The sequence below is a fragment of the Mesoplodon mirus genome (assembly GCF_964341445.2).
Source record: "Mesoplodon mirus genome assembly, chromosome: 3".
Lineage (NCBI taxonomy): Eukaryota > Metazoa > Chordata > Mammalia > Artiodactyla > Ziphiidae > Mesoplodon > Mesoplodon mirus.
Window position 1 is genome coordinate 125,772,811 of NC_138978.1, and position 22,352 is coordinate 125,795,162.

General features: G+C 40.2%; 1 protein-coding gene across 4 annotated transcripts in view; it reads left to right on the forward strand.

Annotated features, from left to right (window-relative positions):
* The window catches only part of DDR2 (discoidin domain receptor tyrosine kinase 2), a 150,047-nt gene that overhangs the window by 121,821 nt on the left and 5,874 nt on the right, over positions 1–22,352 (forward strand). For all 4 annotated transcript variants that reach the window (XM_082615750.1, XM_082615751.1, XM_082615749.1 and 1 more), the window contains 9 exons: positions 3,973–4,156; positions 8,326–8,569; positions 11,667–11,729; positions 12,535–12,665; positions 15,313–15,523; positions 17,289–17,512; positions 18,748–18,875; positions 21,312–21,503; positions 21,797–22,031. In XM_082615750.1, coding sequence (XP_082471876.1) covers positions 3,973–4,156; positions 8,326–8,569; positions 11,667–11,729; positions 12,535–12,665; positions 15,313–15,523; positions 17,289–17,512; positions 18,748–18,875; positions 21,312–21,503; positions 21,797–22,031 — 1,612 coding nt within the window. The remainder of the gene's footprint in view (positions 1–3,972; positions 4,157–8,325; positions 8,570–11,666; positions 11,730–12,534; positions 12,666–15,312; positions 15,524–17,288; positions 17,513–18,747; positions 18,876–21,311; positions 21,504–21,796; positions 22,032–22,352) is intronic.

A 22,352-nucleotide genomic window follows, 5' to 3' on the forward strand; every position in this document is an offset into this window, starting at 1 on the left:
CCATAAGAGAATAATATTTCATTATGGCCTGGGAACAATAATCAATGACTCAATTAGTCAACTAGCTAATGTTTATTTAGCCCTTATACTAGGCATTTTGAGATAAATTTAGATGAAGTAAAATATGTAGTCTTTATTTGGAAGGAACTAAGAGCCTAGTTTGGGAAGACAAAGTAATCAGAAGGAAAACAACAAATTATACAAAGTAAGGGCTAAACTTTGTGGTATGGCTCTAAGTACGGTAGCCATAATTTTTGACCCTCAAAACAAGATGTGTGGTCTGACACAAATAATAGCCTATTTATGGAGACAAAGGGACAGAAGATTTGAAGTTACAAGTATAATATACTGGACAGATAAAGAAGTTCAGAAAGAATGAACCCCCAAAATGAAAATGCTTTAGAAATTGTGAAAAGAAGGAGACTATTAAGGCTTACAATAGACAAGGAAAGATTCTAGGATGAGATGATAATTGGAGCAGAGGAGGTAGGTAGAGAGGAGCAGAGGAAGGGAATCAGGGATGAGGACCAGAATGGCCTGACTATAGCAATAGCTAGAACTGGGAACAGCAGAAGGACCAATGGATACGTGAAATGAACCAAGGGAGGACCATGGTGAAGTATGTTCAGATACAGAATGAATTTAGGGTTGGATAAGAGATGTTCCCACCTATCCCAATTCACTCCAAGTCTTGCCGTTCTTCTTCTACCCCACTTCAACACTTTTCTCTCTTAGGTTAATCTTTGTCGGCAAAGATTGAGCCTGGCAGAGAGGTTAGATCATAGTGAAGTCCACACCAGATGATGGAGGTTGCTGGTGGTTGAGAGAGAGATTAATGAGTCTCAGGAAGAGGAGTGTGGAATTACAGCACTTCCATTGTCTTGGGTGTGAAGAATAAACTACTGCCCTCCAGTTTCCATGCCTTGTGTGAAGCTTCCATGCCCGACTCATCCAGTCTTCTATTACTAATCACTTCCTTTCCATCTACTTAGTCACTGTTCTTCCCCTTTTACATAATCTGTCTTGGCATCATTTCACTTAGCCACACCCAACTGCCATCAACTCAAGGCACAGAGGAAATCAGAGATCAAGTGAATTCAGTTTAGTTTAGTAAGTCTTTGCTAATCAACTGTTACTATGTGCAAGGAATTTGGTAGGGATTCAAATATAATAAAGTCATTGGTCCTACCTTTAAGAAGCTCACAGTTAGGAATGGGGATTAAACAAGGATATAAATTACTATGATACAAGTATAAGAATAAGAGATACACGATGAGTGCTTTGGGATTCAAAGAAACCAGGAAGCTATAGAAGGAAAGCAGAGCATTGGGAGTGAAAACACCTGGATTCATGTCATAAAATTATTTTTGTTTGCTATGAGGCTGAAGTGATAAAAAAAAAGTATATAAGGAAAGCATTTTGTAGAGATAATGTGCTATATACATGTAAGTTATTATCTGATTGGAGGACCAGTTAAAACATAATAGAATAGATGAAATCTGAAATGACCCCAAAGGATGGGTAGAACTTTCACAGGCAGAGAATCTTGAAATGGCACTTTAGGCAGAGGGAATACCATGATTACAAAAGGATCATGGTTGTAAAGTTTAGGGGAATGTCTGGGAAAGATCAGCAGTTTAGTTAACCATGTGCCATATTTATGTAGCAAGCCAGTAGGTTAGAAGCATAGCAAAGCAAATTTTGTCGTATTTTGGAGGAACTTGAATGTCAGGGCCAGGAAGAAGAGGGGAGGAGGAGGAGTTGTTCTTCTTTACCAACATCATCAACACAATGTGTCACTGAAGGTTTTTAAAGCTGGGGTAGAGCATGATGGGAGTTGTGCTTCAGACAGATTAATCAAGCTGCATTCAAAGATTAGATTTGAATAGGAAGGGAGGAGATGAGGGGGACATTTTCTAATTCCAAATTCTGTCAGATGAAAAGAATTAGTGACCCAGGCCATAATGCTGACTGTGGGAATGGGAATGAGAAAGATACTCATTTAGGGAACATTTGTAGTCTGATTGGATACAGGGGACAAGACAGTAATGTGAGAAAAAGAGTTAGATGAAACAATAGTCTAAAACAATGGAGATGACACTTATTCATTCAACAAACATAGTTTGAATGCTTATCATGTGCCAGGGACTCTTAGTGGATATGGAAGAGAAGTATAATTGACAGAAGTGGGAAACCTAGGTGAAAGACTTAGTTTAGAAAGGGATGATGATGGATTCAGTTTGGAATATAAGTTCAAGGGACTGACAGGACATTCAAATAGAGAAATAAGGCAGGTAACTGGAAATATGGCTCTGGATGAACCCCAGAGGGAAGATAACAAAATAATCACAGAGATTTAGACACAGTTAGCTTCTACCTAATAATTGAGGTCATGAGCTATCTAGCTGGGGAGTGGCTAAGTGATGAGATACAGAGTTACCTAATTCAAACTCTCAGGAAATAAATAGTTATAGTAGCAAAAGTTACTTATTTAAATTAAAAAAACATTCTAAAAGTAATATATACTGTTGTAGAAATTCTAACAATTCTAAAGTATATGAAGTAAAGAGGGAAAGTTTCTTTCCTTATTTATTAAATTTTGATGAAAGAGAAATTGAATAAGCATTCCTTTTAATTTGTACTGCTTTTCTGAAGACTTTCATGGGGATTTATTTTTCTGGGGATAATGGGAAATATATTCATTGCAAGTAAACTTATGTTCTCCTAGCCTTCTGATCTGTAGAGAGAAGAAAAAGATGGCAAAACCTTGGAAGGCAGATCCAGGCTCTGGTCACTGTGGATAAGGCCAGTCAAATTTTATAATTTGCCAAACATTTTTCAATGAACAAATATATTTAAAAATGTACCTGTAAGGCTGGCATAATCACTCTTAATCCTTTTTTTTTTTTTTTTGGTAATTCACAAATTTTACATAACATTGGTTTGCCTATAACCTCATGGGTCACATGGATTATTGCTTGAGTGTGAATATCCCAATCTCTTCATTTGGGAGACTCTTGACATATCTTCCAGAGCTTGAGGAGAGAGAAGTTCCACACTATGGGTTCTTGTTCTGTCCCTCCATAAACAGAAGGAAGGAGGTCTCTTTACGTTCTTCACATAGTCAAATTAACATCAATACACATCCATCCCACCCAGCAGTCAGGTTTCTGGCAAACTCAGCCATTCAAACGGAGCCTTACACTCGGAAGTGAAAAGGCTGCCAAGCTAGAAAATAAAACGAAATCCAGTGCCTGAGACTCTCATGTGGTCCATGCATTTTACTCCATGAGTCTAGTATTCTGCAAATGTAATTAAAGTTAAATATAAATCAGTATTTAAATTTGTTAGAAGTTACTTTTTCCCCCTTTTGTTCGATATCGAATCAAGTTGTTGGAGATGTGGGGTAGAAGAAGGCATGACTGGCTTCCCTGGATTTGATTCACTGAACAATGACAAAATGCAGTCAAAGGAGAGTCAGAAAGTTTCCAACCAGCTCTGGGACCATTTATTTAGTGATGAGCAAGTGCCACCATCTGCTGTAGTATTTGTTCTATGCATTCATACATTTACTCATTAATGGATGAATTAGCCAAATGCATTTGATAATATTGAATCATTATATAGACTTGTTATGTTAAGTATATAAGAACAGGTAAGGATGCAATAGATCATAGAAAGCTTTTCATATAAAATGATTTTAAAAAGGTGTTTAAAAGTTTTGCTGTTATAGAGTTAAGCATCAAATATTTTGTAAAATTCATTTATATGAAATTCTTAGTTCTCCACTGACGCAGGATAAATGAGTCAGTACTACAAAATATATTGGATTTTTCATAATTCTTCAACCTCCAAGATAATCAGCTCTTACAAAACCTGGGGTGAAGAAACTGGGTAAAATCTCTTCCATGAATATGTAATTAACTCCAGGTTCCTCTCTCCTTTTTCCTTCTCCTCTTTTGGCTTGAGCAGCATGACTGAAGGGCTGGGCCAATTGACCGATGGCGTGTCTGGCCTGGATGATTTCACCCAGACCCATGAGTACCATGTGTGGCCAGGCTATGACTACGTGGGCTGGAGAAATGAGAGTGCCACCAATGGTTACATCGAGATCATGTTTGAGTTCGACCGCATCAGGAATTTTACTACTATGAAGGTCAGTGGAGTTAGGCGTAGAAGCCAAAATCATGGTGTAGGGAAAAAGCATGCTGGAAAGAACCCTAGGGTGGTGCCAGCAGAATGGCATTCAAGTACATATTCTGCTGCTAACTAGCTGCATGCATTTCTTGAGTCACTTCATCTCTCTGGGCTTGTTTCTTCATTTGTAAATAAGGATGTTAGATAGGTTACTGTTTCACAATGTATTTGGCTGTTGTTGTCTCAACACCAGAGTGGACATATCCATTATGCAAAGTGGGCACAGTGTCTGGGACCCACGCTACTTGTAAGGCCCATGGAAATGGTTTAACTTCTTTTACTGTCAGAATAAAAGAAATGAACTTTAACATCGAAAGTTACTACCTTTTTAACAAAACAGTTGCAAAATATAATTTTAACATATTTTTTTTGTGGAGGGAGTGGCCCACAAAGGCAGTAGTGACGAGGGCCCTTGGAAGTCATTCCATGGCCCTGCCCAGCACTCTGCAGGGAGGGGACACACTCTTATCAGTAAGGGTGTCTCATTGCAGCTCTGATTCTCAATGGAAGAAGAAGGAACTTTGTATTTTGAACCACTTCTCACCCCTGAGTGGTTCCTCCATGCCCACAGCACTAAGAAATCATGACAGAAGATCCCATACTGTTCTGTTCCCAGAGTTCTTTGTTTCCTATCTATTATCATTTATCTGTCTATGTGTCTGGCTCTCTTACTAGACCTCAAGCGCCTTCTTAGACTCTGCTTTCTGATCTTTGTACCCAAGTGCCTGGCACTTAATATATACAGGCTCAATAAATGTTTGCGAGTGAACAAGTGATATCCTTTATTGCCTACTCTAGCCATTTATGGTTATAAATATCTCTGCCACCTGGGGTAGAAGGAGGAGGAGATATGATGAACATCAATAAGACACTGAGAATATAATAGTAGTTTCCTAACTATAAGCAGAAACTTGAAGAAGGACTGGGGCCAGGCAGGAGGAATCGCTGTGACTCCTGGCTGGGCCACCATCCGGATTCTAGACCTCAGGCCCAGGGTTTCAGTTTGTCTTCTCTGTGGGACCTCCGTGACTCTTTGGCCAGTCAGAGGAGTTGGTTATCCAATGAGTGAGATTCAAGGGTGAGATGAGGTGGTTTTTCTAAGGCCTCAAATGTAAATTATTAGGTTTTTTGTTTGTTTTTTCTGAAACACCATCACCCAGAAGTCTGTATTAAAATGCAAGTATTTTACCTCAGGGAGAGTAAAACAGTAAAAAAAATTAATGTCTTAAATGCAATAGCAGAAGTTATTTTATCAGTTAATTATTACAGAGTAGTTAAGAGTGAGTAGGTAAATTTCATTGAGTACTTGGATGGAAGCTGAAAGACCTGGGAAAAGCCCAGACTGGGTGTGCTCTGGGGAGAGTTAAGTGCAGACCATGAGAAGAACTGGAGGAGGGGACTTAAGGCCTGATTTCCATTTTCTCTGGGGTAGGGCCTTTCAGGAGAGCCTACCCTGGATGTAAGGGTTGAGGACCTCACCGTTGGTATGGTGAGTTTCCTGATACTTAGCTCAAATGATCATTTTTCCTTTTCTCTTACTCAATCCCAAGTACGTTTCAGAGAGAAAGGAATGGAAGAAAAGTCCATGCAAAAAGTGACCAGATTGGATGTTAAACCTGAATTCTAGGTTCTGGGGGTAAACAGATGAATAAGAAATGGTCCCTACCTTGGGGCAATTTGCAGTTCAGTGGGGGAAGACACTATTTATTTGCAAAAGAATGTATGTAGAATGACATGGGGACCCTGAAGAAGGGAAACTGTACCATTCCCAGTAAATAAAAATTTGTTATTCTTGGCACAAAGCTGGAGTCAAAAAGAAAATGCATGTCTACTATATCATTTTCACATGTTAAGATGATAATATCTCCTAGTTGGATTAATAGCTACTAGTTAAATGATGAGAACAGAAGGATCAACACATACCCAATCTGCCAGTGTGTTGCTCATAAATGGCTCTTGGGAAGTTGTAAAATGTGTGTGCAATCATGTGTTAACACATTATTCTTTACAGGTTTATAGGGCGGTGGAGGGAAATATGCACAGTAACAAAACTATGTATGCTTCAAGGAAAAATTTATTTGTATTGCTGAATAATGTGTATACCCAATATGTACCTATGAACATGTGTATCAATTCATTATATATCATTGGGAGAATTTCTAGTCACACAAATAATAAAATGTATTTTAAAGTCCCCATAAAGTTATAATATTTGCTGAATTGACTTTGATCTTCCTGAGTCCCCAGCAGCTCCTGTTTAACTAGTTTATCACAGATCAAAATTATCCAAATGCATATGTCTGCATTTAGAAGGTACCAGAAACATCTCAGGAGCTGACTCAGAGCTAGTCTTCTCAGAACTAGCAGGCCAAGCAGGTGTCTACCATATTTTAATTTTTCTGAAACAAATGAAAAGTAAAAGTTGACTTTCAGGTCACTGAAGTCTTCTAGAGAGTAGTTTTTTGCTTCTTAGGCAAAGTACTGCATATTTCCCTCCCTGCCCTGATTATAGTTAAAATACAGCATTTAAAAGAAAATCAAATCCATAGAGCATTTAGAAAATGAAAAATTATATATATAAAAACCAATGGGATACATATAAAACCACACTGAATAAAATTCATGGTACTGAATACATTCTTCATTATTATTTTTTTTAATCTTGGAGTGTAATTGCTTCACACTACTGTGTTAATTTCTGTTGTACAACAAAGTGAATCAGCCATATGCATACATATATCCCCATATCCCCTCCCTCTTTAGCCTCGCTCCCACCCTCCCTATCCCACCTCCCTAGGTCACTGCAAAGCACTGAGCTGATCTCCCTGTGCTATGCTGCTGCTTCCCACTAGCTATCTATTTTACGTTTGGTAGTGTATATATGTCGATGCTACTCTCACTTTGCCCCAGCTTCCCCTTCCCCCCTACCCCATGTCCTCAAGTCCATTCTCTATGTCTATGTCTTAATTCCTGCCCTGCCACTAGGTCCATCAGTCTAACATCAAAGATAAATGAATAAACCAATTAATTAAAGTTAGAAAACTATAGAAATGATCATAAATCCAAGAGCTTATTTTTGGAAAAATATAAAATAGAAAAAATTTTATTATACAAATCAAGAAAAATAAATTGAAAGAGATTCTGAAACATATATATAAATGCATTTTAAAATATATTCTATTTATTACATAAATATGTTAAGTCCACAGGAGAATGAAATCCTATGCTATTTACTTGCATTCTAGAAGGATTCCCAAAACATCTGTAGGAAAGATTATTACCTTCCCCACAGGCTACTTATCCAACACTTTGCAGATTTCAAAACATCTGAAAAATGTATTGAAGCTGTAGTTGGTATTTCTTTGATTTTGTTCTTAGCCTTGTTCCATTTACTTGTGTTCAATAAACTAAACTGTTAATTCATCCCAAGGAAGGTACAACAAAAAAGCTACCTTCCTAAAGGCCTTCTTTTCTCATCTCAGAAAATATCTATGAGGAAGATTTGAGGCTCTCATCAGAATGGCTTTACCCAAGCTGAATTTAATTAAGAGAGATAATTAAGTTTTGTGTCTCTGGCTGACAAATGCTAATACCCGGCAGTCGAAATGAGATTTCTAAAGAGAAAGATGAAATTATATTGGTTTGTGTATTATTTCAGCTTTCTCATCTAAACCTGTTGAAAGTAGTGGACTGGCTTTGGAATGTACATAGGAGAAAGTAGTTCAGAATTGCTCCATTCTGGGCAGATAGCAACTGTGGTTGAGAGGACTGGAATGGTTGGGTTATAGAGCAGAGAGAGTTCAGGGCAAGGAAGGAACTGAGAAGATGCTGGTCCAGCCCTCAGTTAACAGATAAGGACACTACTCCCAGCAGCATGCAGTGAGGTAGCCAGGGGAGCACAATTGCAAAGAGGTGACTGGGGTAGCAGCCCAGGTTTTATAAGGTATCACTGCCACTGTGAGATTCCTAGAAGGGAAAAACGCAAGACTGCAGAGCACCAATTATTCACCAAGGGTGGTGCTCAGAGAAATTTGGCAGGTCTAAGATCTCACTGGGTTAGGTTGCACTGTGTCCCTAGTGCCACCCAACAGGGTCACCCTGTCACTCACATGCCTCTTTCTCTGCCAGGTCCACTGCAACAACATGTTTGCTAAAGGTGTGAAGATTTTTAAGGAGGTACAGTGCTACTTTCGCTCTGAAGCCAATGAATGGGAACCTAACGCTGTCTCCTTCCCCCTTGTCCTGGATGACGTCAACCCCAGTGCTCGGTTCGTCACGGTACCCCTCCACCACCGCATGGCCAGTGCCATCAAGTGCCAATACCATTTTGCTGACACCTGGATGATGTTCAGTGAGATCACCTTCCAATCAGGTTGGGAGCTTGGGGTCCCCTTAGGGAACTGGGAGCAGGGTGGTGAAGGATGAAGGCGGTGTCCAGAGCTTCTCACTGGCGGGTGTCTGAAAGGAGGACGGTTGTACATGTGGCTTCTCATGGGTAGATAGAGGGACTCCTTTCTGCGACTAGTGTGGTTGTGGAAGGGTAGGGATGAGGATGTGGAAGTGGACAGAATGTTTACTTGGCTCTCACACACATTTGTCTAAAAGAGATGTAAGATAAAGGATTAAAGAAAATGAGTACAATGTGTTAAAACCTTTATGTAAATCAAGCCAGTTAAGGGGAAGCACACCTAAACATTATTAAAATATTTAAATGAAGATGTCTAAATAAAAGTAAAGAGAACAATGAACCCCCATCCGTCACCTAGCTTTACTAACCATTGATTTTTTTTGTCATGCTTGTTTCATTTATTCCTCCCTTTTTGGTACAGTATTTTGAAGCAAATCTGAGATATTATTTGATTTCACTACTAAAATTTTAGAATACACCTGAGAAAATAACATTACGTTCATAATAATGCCATTATAACATCCAACAAATTTCTTAGTAAATAATTCCTTAATATAATAGCCAGTCCACATTCAAGTATCCCTGATTGTCTAATAGTGTCTTTACTACAGTTGGCTTGATTGAATTAGGATCCAACTAATTAGCCCCTCTTGGTGCATTTCCTTTATTATATTACTAGGTGGTATCTCTTTTAACCTAAAACAGTTTTTAAAAAAAACTCCATTCTGGTTTCGCTGATTACTTTCTGTGGTGTAATTTTACTGGAGCTTCTATCCTCTGTCATCCTGTAGACTAGTGGTTATATCTACAGGTGAATTTGATTCAAATTCAATATTCATTTTTGCCAAGGACTTTTCATGGATGGTGCTGTGTACTCTATGCTGAACCTCATCATGGGGATGTTATGTTAGAATCTCTTACTTTTAGTGATGCTAAGATTTATCTCTGGGCTCAGGTGGTTATCCTTTCATTGAAAAGTTCCCAATGAACTTTCTCCTTAGGTTTTATCCTCCATTGATGACCAGTGCTTAAATTATTTCATTAGGAGTTGCTAAATGGTGATTTTCTAATTCTTTTATTCCTTCTGCATTTATTAGCTGAATTTCTTCTGAATAGGAGAACTATTCCCCATATGCTTGTTAACCCTGAAATACAGTTCATGTTGGAAGGGCAGCATACATAATTTTTTCATCAATCTACAGAGTAATGGGTCAATGCTCTAGCAACCTTCAGTGGTATCTAATAGATTTTATTTTGGTTTTCATCCTCACTAACATTAAAGAGGACACATTTTTAGAGATGTGTTAAAAAAAAAGGATTTTTTAAAAATTTACTTATTTGGTTGCTCTGGGTCTTAGTTGCAGCAGGCGGGCTCCTTAGTTGCAGCTTGCAGGCTTCTTAGTGGTGGCTCCCCAGCTCCTTGGTTGCAGTACATGTGTTCCTTAGGTGCGGCATGCGAACTCTTAGTTGCAGCATACATGCGGGATCTAGTTCCCTGACCAGGGATTGAACCCAGGCCCCCTGCATTGGGAGTGCGGAGTCTCATCCACTGTGCCCCAGGGAAGTTCCCTCTCTGAGGATTTAAATCTTATGACAGGATTCTTTACCTGACTTAGAGAAACATCCATCTCTTATTCAAAATAGAAGTCACTAAGTATCATATATGTACAGTTGACCCGTGAACAACATGGGTTTGAACTGCATGGGTCTATCTATATATGGAATTTTTCCCATAGTAAATATTACAATACTACACGATCCACAGTTGGTTGAATCCATGGATGCAGAACCTTGGATATGGAAGAACCATGTATATGGAGGGCTGATTTTAAGTTATATGCAGATTTTCCACTGCGCAGAGTACTCAGTGCCCCTAACCTACACATTGTTCAAGGGTCAATGGTACATCTCAAAGAGGAATATAATTACTTAATTCAATACAGTTTCTTCCTGAGAATCTCTTCTTTTTTATTCTACTGACCAGAGTCCTTTTAGATACTGTCTTGAATCTCAGTCTTAAGGGTCTGACTTTACAGCACTTATCTGATTGTTCCTTGTATATCTCCTTCACTGTTACTTCCTCTTTATACCATATACTACTTACAATGAACATGTGTGCATTCATGCATAAAACATTATTGAGCATCTACTATGTACCATGCACTGTCTTAGTTATTAGGTTACAATGACAAATAAGACAATGTCCTTGACCTAAAGGTACCCAATATTTCATAGAAGATGGATGAGTAAACTTAAAATATGAGACACTGTGGTATGTACTAAATGATATAGACACTGGGTACTACGGAGCCAAAGAAGAAGTAAATCCAAATCAGACTGAGGCAGGAGTATATTATTTGGAGTAGGGTGGGCTACTGTAACAAAAACTCCAATAACTTATTATTGCTGACTAATTATTATTTATTATTACTGATAGTCTTTGCATATTCTAATTCTTGACCCCCTTGATTAGACAAGTCAGAGGGAAAAATTAGTTACCAACATCAATCTGTCAAATAAACTTTTGGGAGCTAGTCCTAGAAGCTTCAACATCACTGTAAGTGATACTCTAATTTATTTCTAAGGAAGAAGGCTTAATTTATAAATTAAAGAGCTAGGACTATGAGGCACAGTGAAAACTCTTTTGTAAAACACCGTAATTTCCTTGAAGGGAAATCACATCTTAACCCTATGTCTGTCCTATGTCTACTTACCCATTGTATTCTCTCTACATTTTGTTGAATTTGGATCTCACTTCCTGTGCATGATTTATGATAATGTGTGGTCACAGCCCTCTGATCACTCTCTTTAACTTTTTTGTACCATGACACTTAGTAGGTAATAATTGAAACAAAATTTTTACAAAAGAAAAGTTGCCCTTACTATTTAGATGAATGGCAATATTTTTTACTTAATATATTATATGATTTCATTTCTAAGAAAGGCTTTTTAGCAACACAGTAAATCGATTTCACAAAGTGCTAGCTTACAACCTGCCTTCAGAAAAACCACTACCGAGCTGTCTTCTCCCCAGCTCTGACTCACCCTTGTTTTGTGACAGATGCTGCTATGTACAACAACTCTGGAGCCCTGCCCACATCGCCTGTGGCACCCACAACCTATGGTATGTATGCTTCTTGGTTATAAAAATTAAGTTGAAGGGACCTCCTGGAGGATGAAGAAGGGTGGAGATTTGCAAAGGCTTGACTGTGTAGCAGGCTTGATACCAGGTGGCTTTCAATGAAGAGTATCTCTGGAAAGATAAGACAGACCACCTCCAAAGTTAAAGGCCCAACCTCACTCTCTTCCCTGCTGGTCCATGTGATTCTTCTGCTGAGGCAGAGTCTGGAGCTGTTCCAACTGCTTCTTAGAAGTTTGGGAAGCTTGGAGCAAAAACAGGGAAAGGGATATTTCTAGGTGAGACCCATTGTAGGGATCTCAATGAATGAATGGAACAAAAAGCTAGTCTCTCCAATTGGAGAGAAATATGGAAAAGTGTATGCATTGCTTCAAACAGTCACTGGCTGTATAAGTCAGCAATCTGGGAAACACGTGATCAAGTGTCTCCAAAGAGGACTCTCAGCTGCCTTGGCATGTCTCAATGAAGAGTGAAACTGATTCTTCACCTGTTTTTCATGAGGTGTGATTAGGGGCCATGGTATAAAGGGAGCAAAATTTTGGGAGGAATGGAAAACCTCTCCATTATCCAGTCTAATACATGAGGAAGAGGAAGCTACTGTCCCATGGATGAGGACTGTAGGATATAGGAGCACAGTAATACAAGAGTAGCAAGACCAAGTGTTAAGTGGCATCTTGTGGAATTATCCTGAAGGAATAGGTTCTGCCTTCTTTTCTCTAGTCCAAGCCTTTATGCTTTTCCTTGCCCCTTGAGATGATAACATTCTTCGTCCTTCTTTTCCTGGTTACAGATCCAATGCTTAAAGTTGATGACAGCAACACTCGAATCCTGATTGGCTGCTTAGTGGCCATAATCTTCATCCTCCTGGCTATCATTGTCATCATCCTCTGGAGGCAGTTCTGGCAGAAAATGCTGGAGAAGGTGAGGAAGTGCAGGACAATCACGGGGTAGGAAGCTGCTCCATCCTTTCCTGTGCTGCTTCATTAATATCCAAGCCAAGTTTCTCACAATTCTATTCCTACCTCTTTTTGTACTTGAAAGTTATGGTTGGGGAGGACCTGCGAGTCCAGTGGTTAGGACTCTGTGCTTCCACTGCAGGGGGCACATGCTTCCCCCATGGATGGGGAACTAAGATCCTGCATGCCACGTGGTACGGCCCCCAAAAAAGAAAGTTATGGTTATGCATCCTTCTGAGTGCCTCCTCAGATTCTTTTAGTCTAGGCCAAATGATCTATATAATTTGTATTACATTTGTCTAACACTTTACAGTCTGCAAAGACTTTTTCCTTGATTTTACTTGAACCTCATTGAATAATTGTGAGTTGGGCAGAGTAGTTATATTTAACTGCTTTGCTCATGAGAAAATGTGATGTGCTCAAGGTCATACAGTTAATATCCTGCTTTCTATGCTTGTTCTAATTGTCAGTCTTGAAATATGTTGACTTCTTTTCTTCTAAAATATATACCTTTCACCACGGATGGAATATCTATGACTTTTCTTGGTGTCTTAGACCAGATAGCAATTCTGGGCACTGCTGCTAAATGTGTGACACTCTTGGGGTTTGCTGATGATAAAGTGTTTCTACCTTTAGTCATGGACAATTGTTCCTGGTCAATAAGCTCAAATGGATGTGGACTGTGAGAGATCATAGATACTCTGGGCTGTGAGGCTTTGAGGTGCCCATCGAGTGCAGGGAACAGGAGGGAGGGTATAGGCTGATTGTGTTTATAGACTAAGTATTTGGGGATGGGATCTCAGAGGAGACCAGTGCCTATGTACAGTACATACCAGAAGAGGGGAAAGGGCACTGTGAGAATGGACTGGAACCTTCTGAACGCTTTGTGAGTAGGACAAGAGGAAGAGGCTGAAATCAGAGAAGTGAGAGGAATGACCCAGACAAGTAGCATACAATTCCTTCTGATCTGTTACACATTCAAGTTCTGAGATGATTGAGGTTTATTTTAAGGACTTTAGTCAGGAATATTTCACAGAAGAGAGGGTCTCTTTGCTTGCCACAGAGACTTCTAACATTAGTCTAAAAATTAAATTAAAGCTTTCAATCCATAAATAGTGACTGAAGGCTGAAAGGCAGAATCCACAGAGAGCTCACTCAGTGGCATGATGAGGCAACATCAAAACCTTTTGTCTTTTAGAATGCTAGAACACACTTGGTATCTAAATTCCACGATGCGGGGTAGCAAAGAGTGGTGGTGGTAGCAGCTGATGGTCTGACGGTTCATTGGACAGCTTGAAGCTGTGTTCTTACTGAACAGTCTGTTATGACTGCATTTTAGTTGAGGGGGGAGAGTCTGTGTTCTCTTCCCTGTGAGCTATTTTTCCTTTATTTGAGCCAGAATTTACCACTCTTTGAGTCTTTCTTCTGAGTCCCACTGGAATATATTCATGGGCTGGGAGAAGAATTTTGGATTGGAGACTCTCCAGGTAAAAGGGAGAATAAAAATTTTGCCCTTGAATATTTAACTTGGTCCTTCAAGAAATTCTTTCTGTCCCTGTACATCCTGAGTAAGATAACTCAAGATGATCTGGAGTGACACAGGATTGCTTCTGGGGGAAAGAATTTTTTTGTAGAAGACCCTTAAGCATACCTATGTATTCCAAATACATTGCTCAAAATAGCCTTATGCTGTAGTATTATCTGCAGGATACTTACAGTGGTGTCCTCAGAACTTTCTCTTTGAGAGAGTCAACCGATATTTATTGAGTACCTACTATGTGCTGGGCTCCATGCTCAGTATTGAGGATATTACTGCAACAAAGGAACTCTCAGTCTCGGGTATGGAGCAGACATCTAAGTTTCTCCACTGAGCACCCAAAGTGTGTTTGTTGGAGTAGAACGTTTCATGTGTTTAAATCCAAATTGTCACATATACTTAGATTATGAGATTTTCCTTTTGAAGGAGCAGGCAGGTCATATTAAATAGAATGACGGAACAATTAGCTGTTTTATTCTTCTTATTCCCGTGTTAGGTATAATTCATGTTAGTATCCCTAGCACCTAGGGCTTTCCTTTCTTATTTTGTAGCCATTTTATTTTTGGTTAGTAAAAATGTGGGGTCAAGGGGGTATTACCCTAATCTACAATGCCAGAGTGGTCAGGTGAACTACAGAGTCATCATGTTACAGCACATTTTTTGCGTTAAAGAGCATTTTAATTTATGCCTACACAAAATCAATCAGTTGAGTGGTGTCAGGAAAACCCATTATTTAGCAGAACATTGAAAACTGTAAGACTGAGAAATTCTTTGATTGGCTACCGATAGGTTCTAATGGTGTCACGTGAATAAGGCTTGTAAGTGTTTCAATGGAAGTTAATTAATGTTGGCAGTGCAGAAATTTGGAAGTCAAATTCTGCCTTGAAGAAATGAAAGATGATTCTGAGTTTCTACAACACAGGCACTTGTGGAACCAGACTGAACCCCTGTCACTTCTGGAGTTTGAGTATTAAAGAGTTATTTCATCTGAGTGGAAGAGCTGGGTTTAAGAAGAGGAAGGAGTGATGATCCCTTTTGTGTCAACATGCCTTTCTCCCCTGTCTTTCTCTTTCAGGCTTCCCGGAGGATGCTGGATGATGAAATGACAGTCAGCCTTTCCCTGCCAAGCGAGTCCAGTATGTTCAACAATAACCGCTCCTCATCGCCAAGCGAGCAGGAGTCCAACTCCACTTATGATCGCATCTTTCCCCTCCGCCCTGACTACCAGGAGCCGTCCAGGCTGATACGGAAACTCCCAGAATTTGCTCCAGGGGAGGAAGAATCAGGTGAGGATGAAACAGTGAGCAGAAAATTGAGGGACAAGATTTATGAAGGTGTGACACTATTGCTCCTACTCAACCAAGTCTAATTTTAGCCTAGAGAAGTCCACCTTCTCCTGGGAAGTCCACTCTTTCTTTCTAGATTTGGTCTACTGCTGCTCCTAATTGAATCTGGACATCTCTCCTTTTCTACTGCACGTAGCAGATGTTTGGAGGGACCCACATGTCAGAAGAAGATTAATAAATAAAATACGTTACTAAGGTGTTAACACCAGAAGAACCTAAACAGTCCAACTAGTCCAACCTTCTCATTTTTCATAGGAGGAAAGTGAGAAGGCCCAGATAAGGTACTCACCCAACATCAAACACCAATAGGGGTAAATTCAGGACTAGAATTTCACTTGGAGAAAAAACAATGAAGCTAAAGAGATCCTAGAATTCCCAGGTTTTAGTCACCTAGATAATTGAGTTACTTAACTTTTGTTCATTTCTCTTTGGTGAAAATTTACTTGACTAATACAAGATTTTATTACGAGAGCAAATATTTCTTGTCTTTTCTCAATAAAGTGTTGTTTTGGTAAAACAGTGCCAATTGATTCACATTCCAGTGTCTTTTAAAAAGGGCTGCAGAGTGACATCAGAGGGGATGCTGGGGTCATTGCTGAGGCTCAGAGCAGCTTTTCTGTCCATAATGTCAGCATCTGAGGAATGACCCCAGTCAGTGGAAGAGGACTGATGGTGTTCAGGGGAGAGCTGATTGGAGAAGTAGCTGGACTAACCATGAGAGCAGAGGCTTTTCAAGGGAGTCCTTCCAAAGGAAGAAAGGAAACTAATGTGTATTTACCACTCAGTGGAAAGCAAACATTGAAGGAGCATATTGAACTACGGGAATTTTACAGAGACAGCAAGAATAGGGATGTAATTTATTTCCTAGGCCGAACCAAAGTGATCTACCTACTTTCTGAAGTCTAAAAATCCCCCGTCATGTTTTAATATTTTTTAAAGTTAGGATATGTCTTAAGCTAGATCATATACATTTAATCACAGTTTTTAATCCCTGAAATGGGTTACTAAAATCAGCGATTATATCTTAAAATTAAGGAAATATGCCATTAAATCCTAAAACTTTAATACTCCTACCCTAACTAGTATAGTGAGCCTTCCTGGCGCTTCACCACAATTCCACAAGATTAACCAAGGAGGTTATTTTTTATTTTTATTTTTTTTAAAGAAGATGTTGGGGTAGGAGTTTATTAATTAATTTATTTATTTTTGCTGTGTTGTGTCTTCGTTTCTGTGCGAGGGCTTTCTCTAGTTGTGGCAAGCGGGGGCCACTCTTCATCGCGGTGCGTGGGCCTGTCACTATCGCGGCGTCTCTTGTTTTGGAGCATGGGCTTCAGACGTGCAGGCTCAGTAGTTGTGGCTCATGGGCCCAGTTGCTCCGCGGCATGTGGGATCTTCCTGGACCGGGGCATGAACCCGTGTCCCCTGCATCGGCAGGCAGATTCTCAACCACTGTGCCACCAGGGAAGCCCCAAGGAGGTTATTAATGATCACGTAGTTATGAGGAGAAGATAAGAGATAAAATGGTGCCTACATTCTGGAGGCCCCAAGAAAGAATCTCCAGAGGAATCATTCTCCAAGTAAGAATGTCATGGTGTAGGTTAGGCTGTCTTGGGGGCATGTTTTAGCTCTCCTCTCAGATTTCCTTTCTTGAAGATCTCTCCAAAGAGGCCCCTTGGAATGAGACTCATTGTCCTTGTCTTCACAGGCTGCAGTGGCATTGTGAAGCCAGTCCAGTCCAGTGGGCCTGAGGGTGTGCCCCACTATGCAGAGGCTGACATTGTGAACCTCCAGGGGGTGACTGGAGGCAACACCTACTCCGTGCCTGCCATTACCATGGACCTGCTCTCGGGGAAAGATGTGGCTGTGGAAGAGTTCCCCAGGAAACTCTTAACTTTCAAGGAGAAGCTGGGAGAAGGCCAGTTTGGGGAGGTGAGCTGATTCTTTGAGTGGGGCCTCCAGTCCTTGGTAGTTCAAAGGAAGTGGTTGAATAAAAATGGTCAGTAGAGCAAACTGTCCCATCCAAAGTGGATTCACACCAAATGTCTCCTCCACTTGTCTCTCCTTGCATTGTTCTCTAGAAGACTAGTATTGGTCAGCCTCATCTTTGTCAAACAGCTGTGGAAATCCTGGGAATTCTGATTTCTATATAAGAGTTTTTAAAGCAGGAAAGTCACTAGACTTAGATATTCTGAAAAACATTCAATATTTTCCAAAATTTTTACAACAGGTTACAAAGGGTGGGGACCCATAAGATGTGATCATCTTTTATAAACTGTCCAAGAACATCCTGCTATTGGATAGCCACTTTGTTTTTTCCCTTTTAATTGGAGTTACATGTAAAATGGTCAAAAACAACCTCACCCCTGCCTTTGGTCCCAGAACCAGCCACTAGGGAATGAATCACTAACCAAGATAAGGAGGAACACACTTCTCAATTGCCCTCAGAGTGATGCATGTAATATTTGACTTTTCACTCTTACATCAGTTACATGAGCCTTCTGAGAATTCAAAGCAATGATTTAAGTGGCAACAGAAGGTCTTCAACACCACCATCTAAATTCCAAATGTAATTTGGTTTCATAAGAATATGTTATTGGTTTCCAGCATGGGTGGCATGCTTTAACCTTGCGTAGGTTTGGTGGTGGTGGAGGTAGAAGGGTCCACGGCATCTGTTTGTGGTGTTATATACACTCATTCTGTCTCCTGGGTTGAAAACACAGGCTTGTTATACAGTTACTAATGCCTAGAGGTTCCTGATGATGCTAATCCCATACTAAGGGCTTAGAGAAGAAATTGCCTAATGTTTTGCACGATCCCGTAACTAAACTTCCTTGAATCAAAGTTCAAGTATTTATACCGAATGACATTTTATAGTGGGCTATGCTGTAATAAAATACCATGTTATAGATTCATTCACATATTTAATGTTCCAATCAATGTATTTCTTTTATAAAGCAGTAACATATCACATTAGCTGGGTACCTTACCATTTTCTTAAGTCAGTTATTTGAGTCAAAGATGTGTTGTACGTATCTTCTTACTGGTCTTTTTGATTATTTTGCCTGAGTTGTAAGAGTTAGTTTATCTCCAGGAAATGCCCAGCAAGAGTACTGAGACATCTTCAGGAGAAATGATGATGCTGAGACTAGATGACTTTTGTCTAGGTTCATCTCTGTGAAGTGGAGGGAATGGAAAAATTCAAAGACAAAGATTTTGCCCTAGATGTCAGTGCTAACCAGCCTGTCCTGGTGGCCGTGAAAATGCTCCGAGCAGATGCCAACAAGAATGCCAGGTCTGTGGTCTGCATTTTAAATTTTCCTTTATGTGTTTCATCTTCAGGATCAGGAACCCTCCTGGAAACTTCTGAGCAATTTGTTTCTTTTGAGATGGGAAGGTCTGTGAGCTACCTCACATTTCCATTGTTGTGCTTTATTTTTCTGATGGGTCAGTAGTCCTCAGCTTCATTCTCATCTCTCTCAAAAACAAATGTACATTTTCTGTTGGATATGCTACACATTTACTTCCTAACCCCCTTTGCACAGCACTGTACACCCCAACATACACTAAAGACTGAATACGTACCTCTTCAATCATTATACACAGATGCACACCTGAATGTCATTACCTCCCCTTGCAGACTTTTCACAATCACACAAATCTTTCTTGCTAAGTTTCTCCCATTCTCCTTTTCCCCCTACATCTCTATTTACTTTCTCATCCCCTTTTTTCTCTTTTATGCTCCTTTTCTTCTATGTCCAGCAACCCCCCAAATGAGAAGCTACCTCTACTTGGAAAAGTATCCATGGACCTCAAAGCAAAAGGATCCACAGTCCTTTAGCAGTTTTCCAAACTGGCTAATAATCTCTTGGATCCTTTACTACATAAATTGCAGTTTCCAGCCACACTCCGTTGTCTGACAGCCTTTCCATTACAGTAATGGTGAGTTAATCCTCACCCAGAGAGGCATGCTGGTTGAAAGCTGGTTGTATGTGTCTCAGAGAAATCTTCACATCTGGGTAACATATGTATTTCCCCATTTGTGTTGGCTTGATGTGTCTCACTGATATTCAAATTTATAGAAAGTTTATGATCCCTATTCCTTAAATTATCATAAATTCCAAGAATGGTGTTAGGGTTTTATTAAAAGTCTTGCAATTGATAGGATATAGCATGAAGAAGAAAGAAAGGCAAGGGAACAGAACTGTGGAGGTTTTGGAATTTTAACTGCGAGAATTTCAATCTTAAGGATACTAGTATGAGTGAAAAGGGACATCCTCTGGGTCCCATAGAGAGATAGAATATTCCTGATATTAATCTTAGCATGTGATTGGAGAAGGTGGCAAGATGAAAGAAAAAAACTATGGGATGTAACAAAGCCTTTGCCCATTGTTTATTTTGGTGACGTTGGGTGTCCCACCTGTGCCCACTCCAATTTAGCAATGATGGATGGCTTAGGCTCTGAGCTCTCCCAAGCCATGGACCCCCTGCCAGGTTTGAGATTGAAGGGGCAATGAAAGAGGAGAGGTGTTGTGTCAGGACCACACTGATTTCAAGGAGTTTATATTGACATAGTATGACTTCCAGTCCAGGATTCCTAGGAAACTCACAGGAGACTTATAACAGGTCTGCTTCAATAGTTTTGAGAATGTGGGCTAGTGGCCTCAGTAGCCTAAATATTGCTACTTGGAAGGTTATAGCCCACTTTGTGACTCAAGGGTGGTTGTCACCATCTATTCAAAAAGTTATTAGTTTCGGCCAAGTGAGTACCTCTTTTGAAATGATGCTGCATTACCACCGTGAACTTTAAATAGCTGTTTTGAACAGGCTACTAAATATGTGTTGTGACTGACTGCTGGTGCACCCTGCATTAAAAGAAACCAGTATGAGAAAATAAAAAAATTATCAGATTAAACCAGAGGGTGGTTATTCACTTTATAAAAAGTGCCTTCACTTTACTTATAGAGTGACTCCACGGCTTTTTGTTTGTTTTTCTTTTTTGGGGGTTGCTGCATTGGGTCTTTGTTGCTGCATGTGGGCTTTCTCTAGTTGCGGCGAGCAGGGTCTACTCTTCGCTGCAGTGAGTGCGCTTTTTGTTGTGCTGGCTTCTCTTGTTGTGGAGCATGGGCTCTAGAGCGCAGGCTTCAGTAGTTGTGTCACACAGGCTCAGTAGTTGTGACTTGTGAGCTCTAGAACCCAGGCTTCAGTAGTTGTGGCTCACAGGCTTAGTTGCTCCACAGCATGCGGGATCTTCCCAGACCAGGGTTCGAACCCGTGTCCTCTGCGTTCGCAGGCAGATTCTTAACCACTGCTCCACCAGGGAAGTCCCTCCATGGCTTTTAAAAAAGGTAAAGACCCCAGTGCAGTTAAGATATGACTTTCAGTTGAAGGTTTTATTTTTAAGACTAGTTTTTAGCAACATATATTTGATTTAGCAAATATTAATCACTATCTATGTGGCAGGCCTTCTGTTGGATAATAGGGATGCAAATGTGAATGTCATGGTCCATGTTTCCCCCACCAAATTATAGTTGAATAAGGGTGCATCGCATTCCAGGATGAGTAGAATGAGACAGTTTCCAGGTACCAAGTTCTCTGTTCTCTCAAAGGTTATCCAAATGGAAACAAGACTCAGTATAATGGTTAGGACTAGACTTTGCTGTGTCTTCTTTCCCCTCTTGATTCTAACTCTGGCAACCTCTGGGTTTATCTATGTCTCTGTCCTCCAAAGGAATGATTTTCTTAAGGAGATAAAGATCATGTCCCGGCTCAAGGACCCAAACATCATCCGTCTCTTAGCTGTGTGTATCACTGATGATCCTCTCTGCATGATCACTGAGTACATGGAGAATGGAGATCTCAATCAGTTCCTTTCCCGCCATGAACCCCCCAGTTCTTCCTTCAGCAACGTACCCACTGTCAGGTAAATACGCCGGGTCTTCTGTCTCTTCTCTGTGTTCATGAGACTAATCTGGGATCTGAAGTGGGGAGCAGTGAGCCTTAAACTTCATCATTGTTCTGGAATGGTTGGGGAGGTTAGTATGCAGGGAATAATAAAGCAGCTGCCCTTTAGGGGAAAGCAAAGAGATTCATAAAGAATAGAGAAGGGATATTGAGGTTGGAACCCTAGTTTGTTGGTACCAACTATAGGGTGTGTACCTTTCACAGCTTCCTCTTTCCAGAGGCTACTTTCTCTCTTCCTTTATATTTCCTCAGTTATGTCAACCTGAAGTTTATGGCTACCCAGATTGCATCTGGCATGAAGTACCTTTCCTCACTTAATTTTGTTCATCGAGATCTGGCCACACGAAACTGCTTAGTGGGTAAGAACTATACCATCAAGATAGCTGACTTTGGAATGAGCAGAAACCTGTACAGTGGTGACTACTACCGAATCCAGGGCCGGGCAGTGCTCCCGATCCGCTGGATGTCTTGGGAGAGCATCTTGCTGGTGAGTTTCCTGTGTTTTTGAGCTCTGCCCTAGCAACTGGCATATAGGTAGATGCAGATGGCATGTAGGGGTGCACCTGAGACAGCAGGAGGCAGACAATAAATAGACTTTGATATTTTCTCTGACTTGAGATGATTTACTTTGTGTACTAATTATTATTTTTAACACTTGCCTGTTTCTGCTGATAAAATATAACATGCTTACTGTAGAAAGTTTGGAGGAAAAGGTTAAAAATATACCCATAATGAGAAGAGATTCAGTACCATTTTTTTAATCTCTACCCTTTCCACCTACTGACTGATCTTAATTAATTTAGAGTAT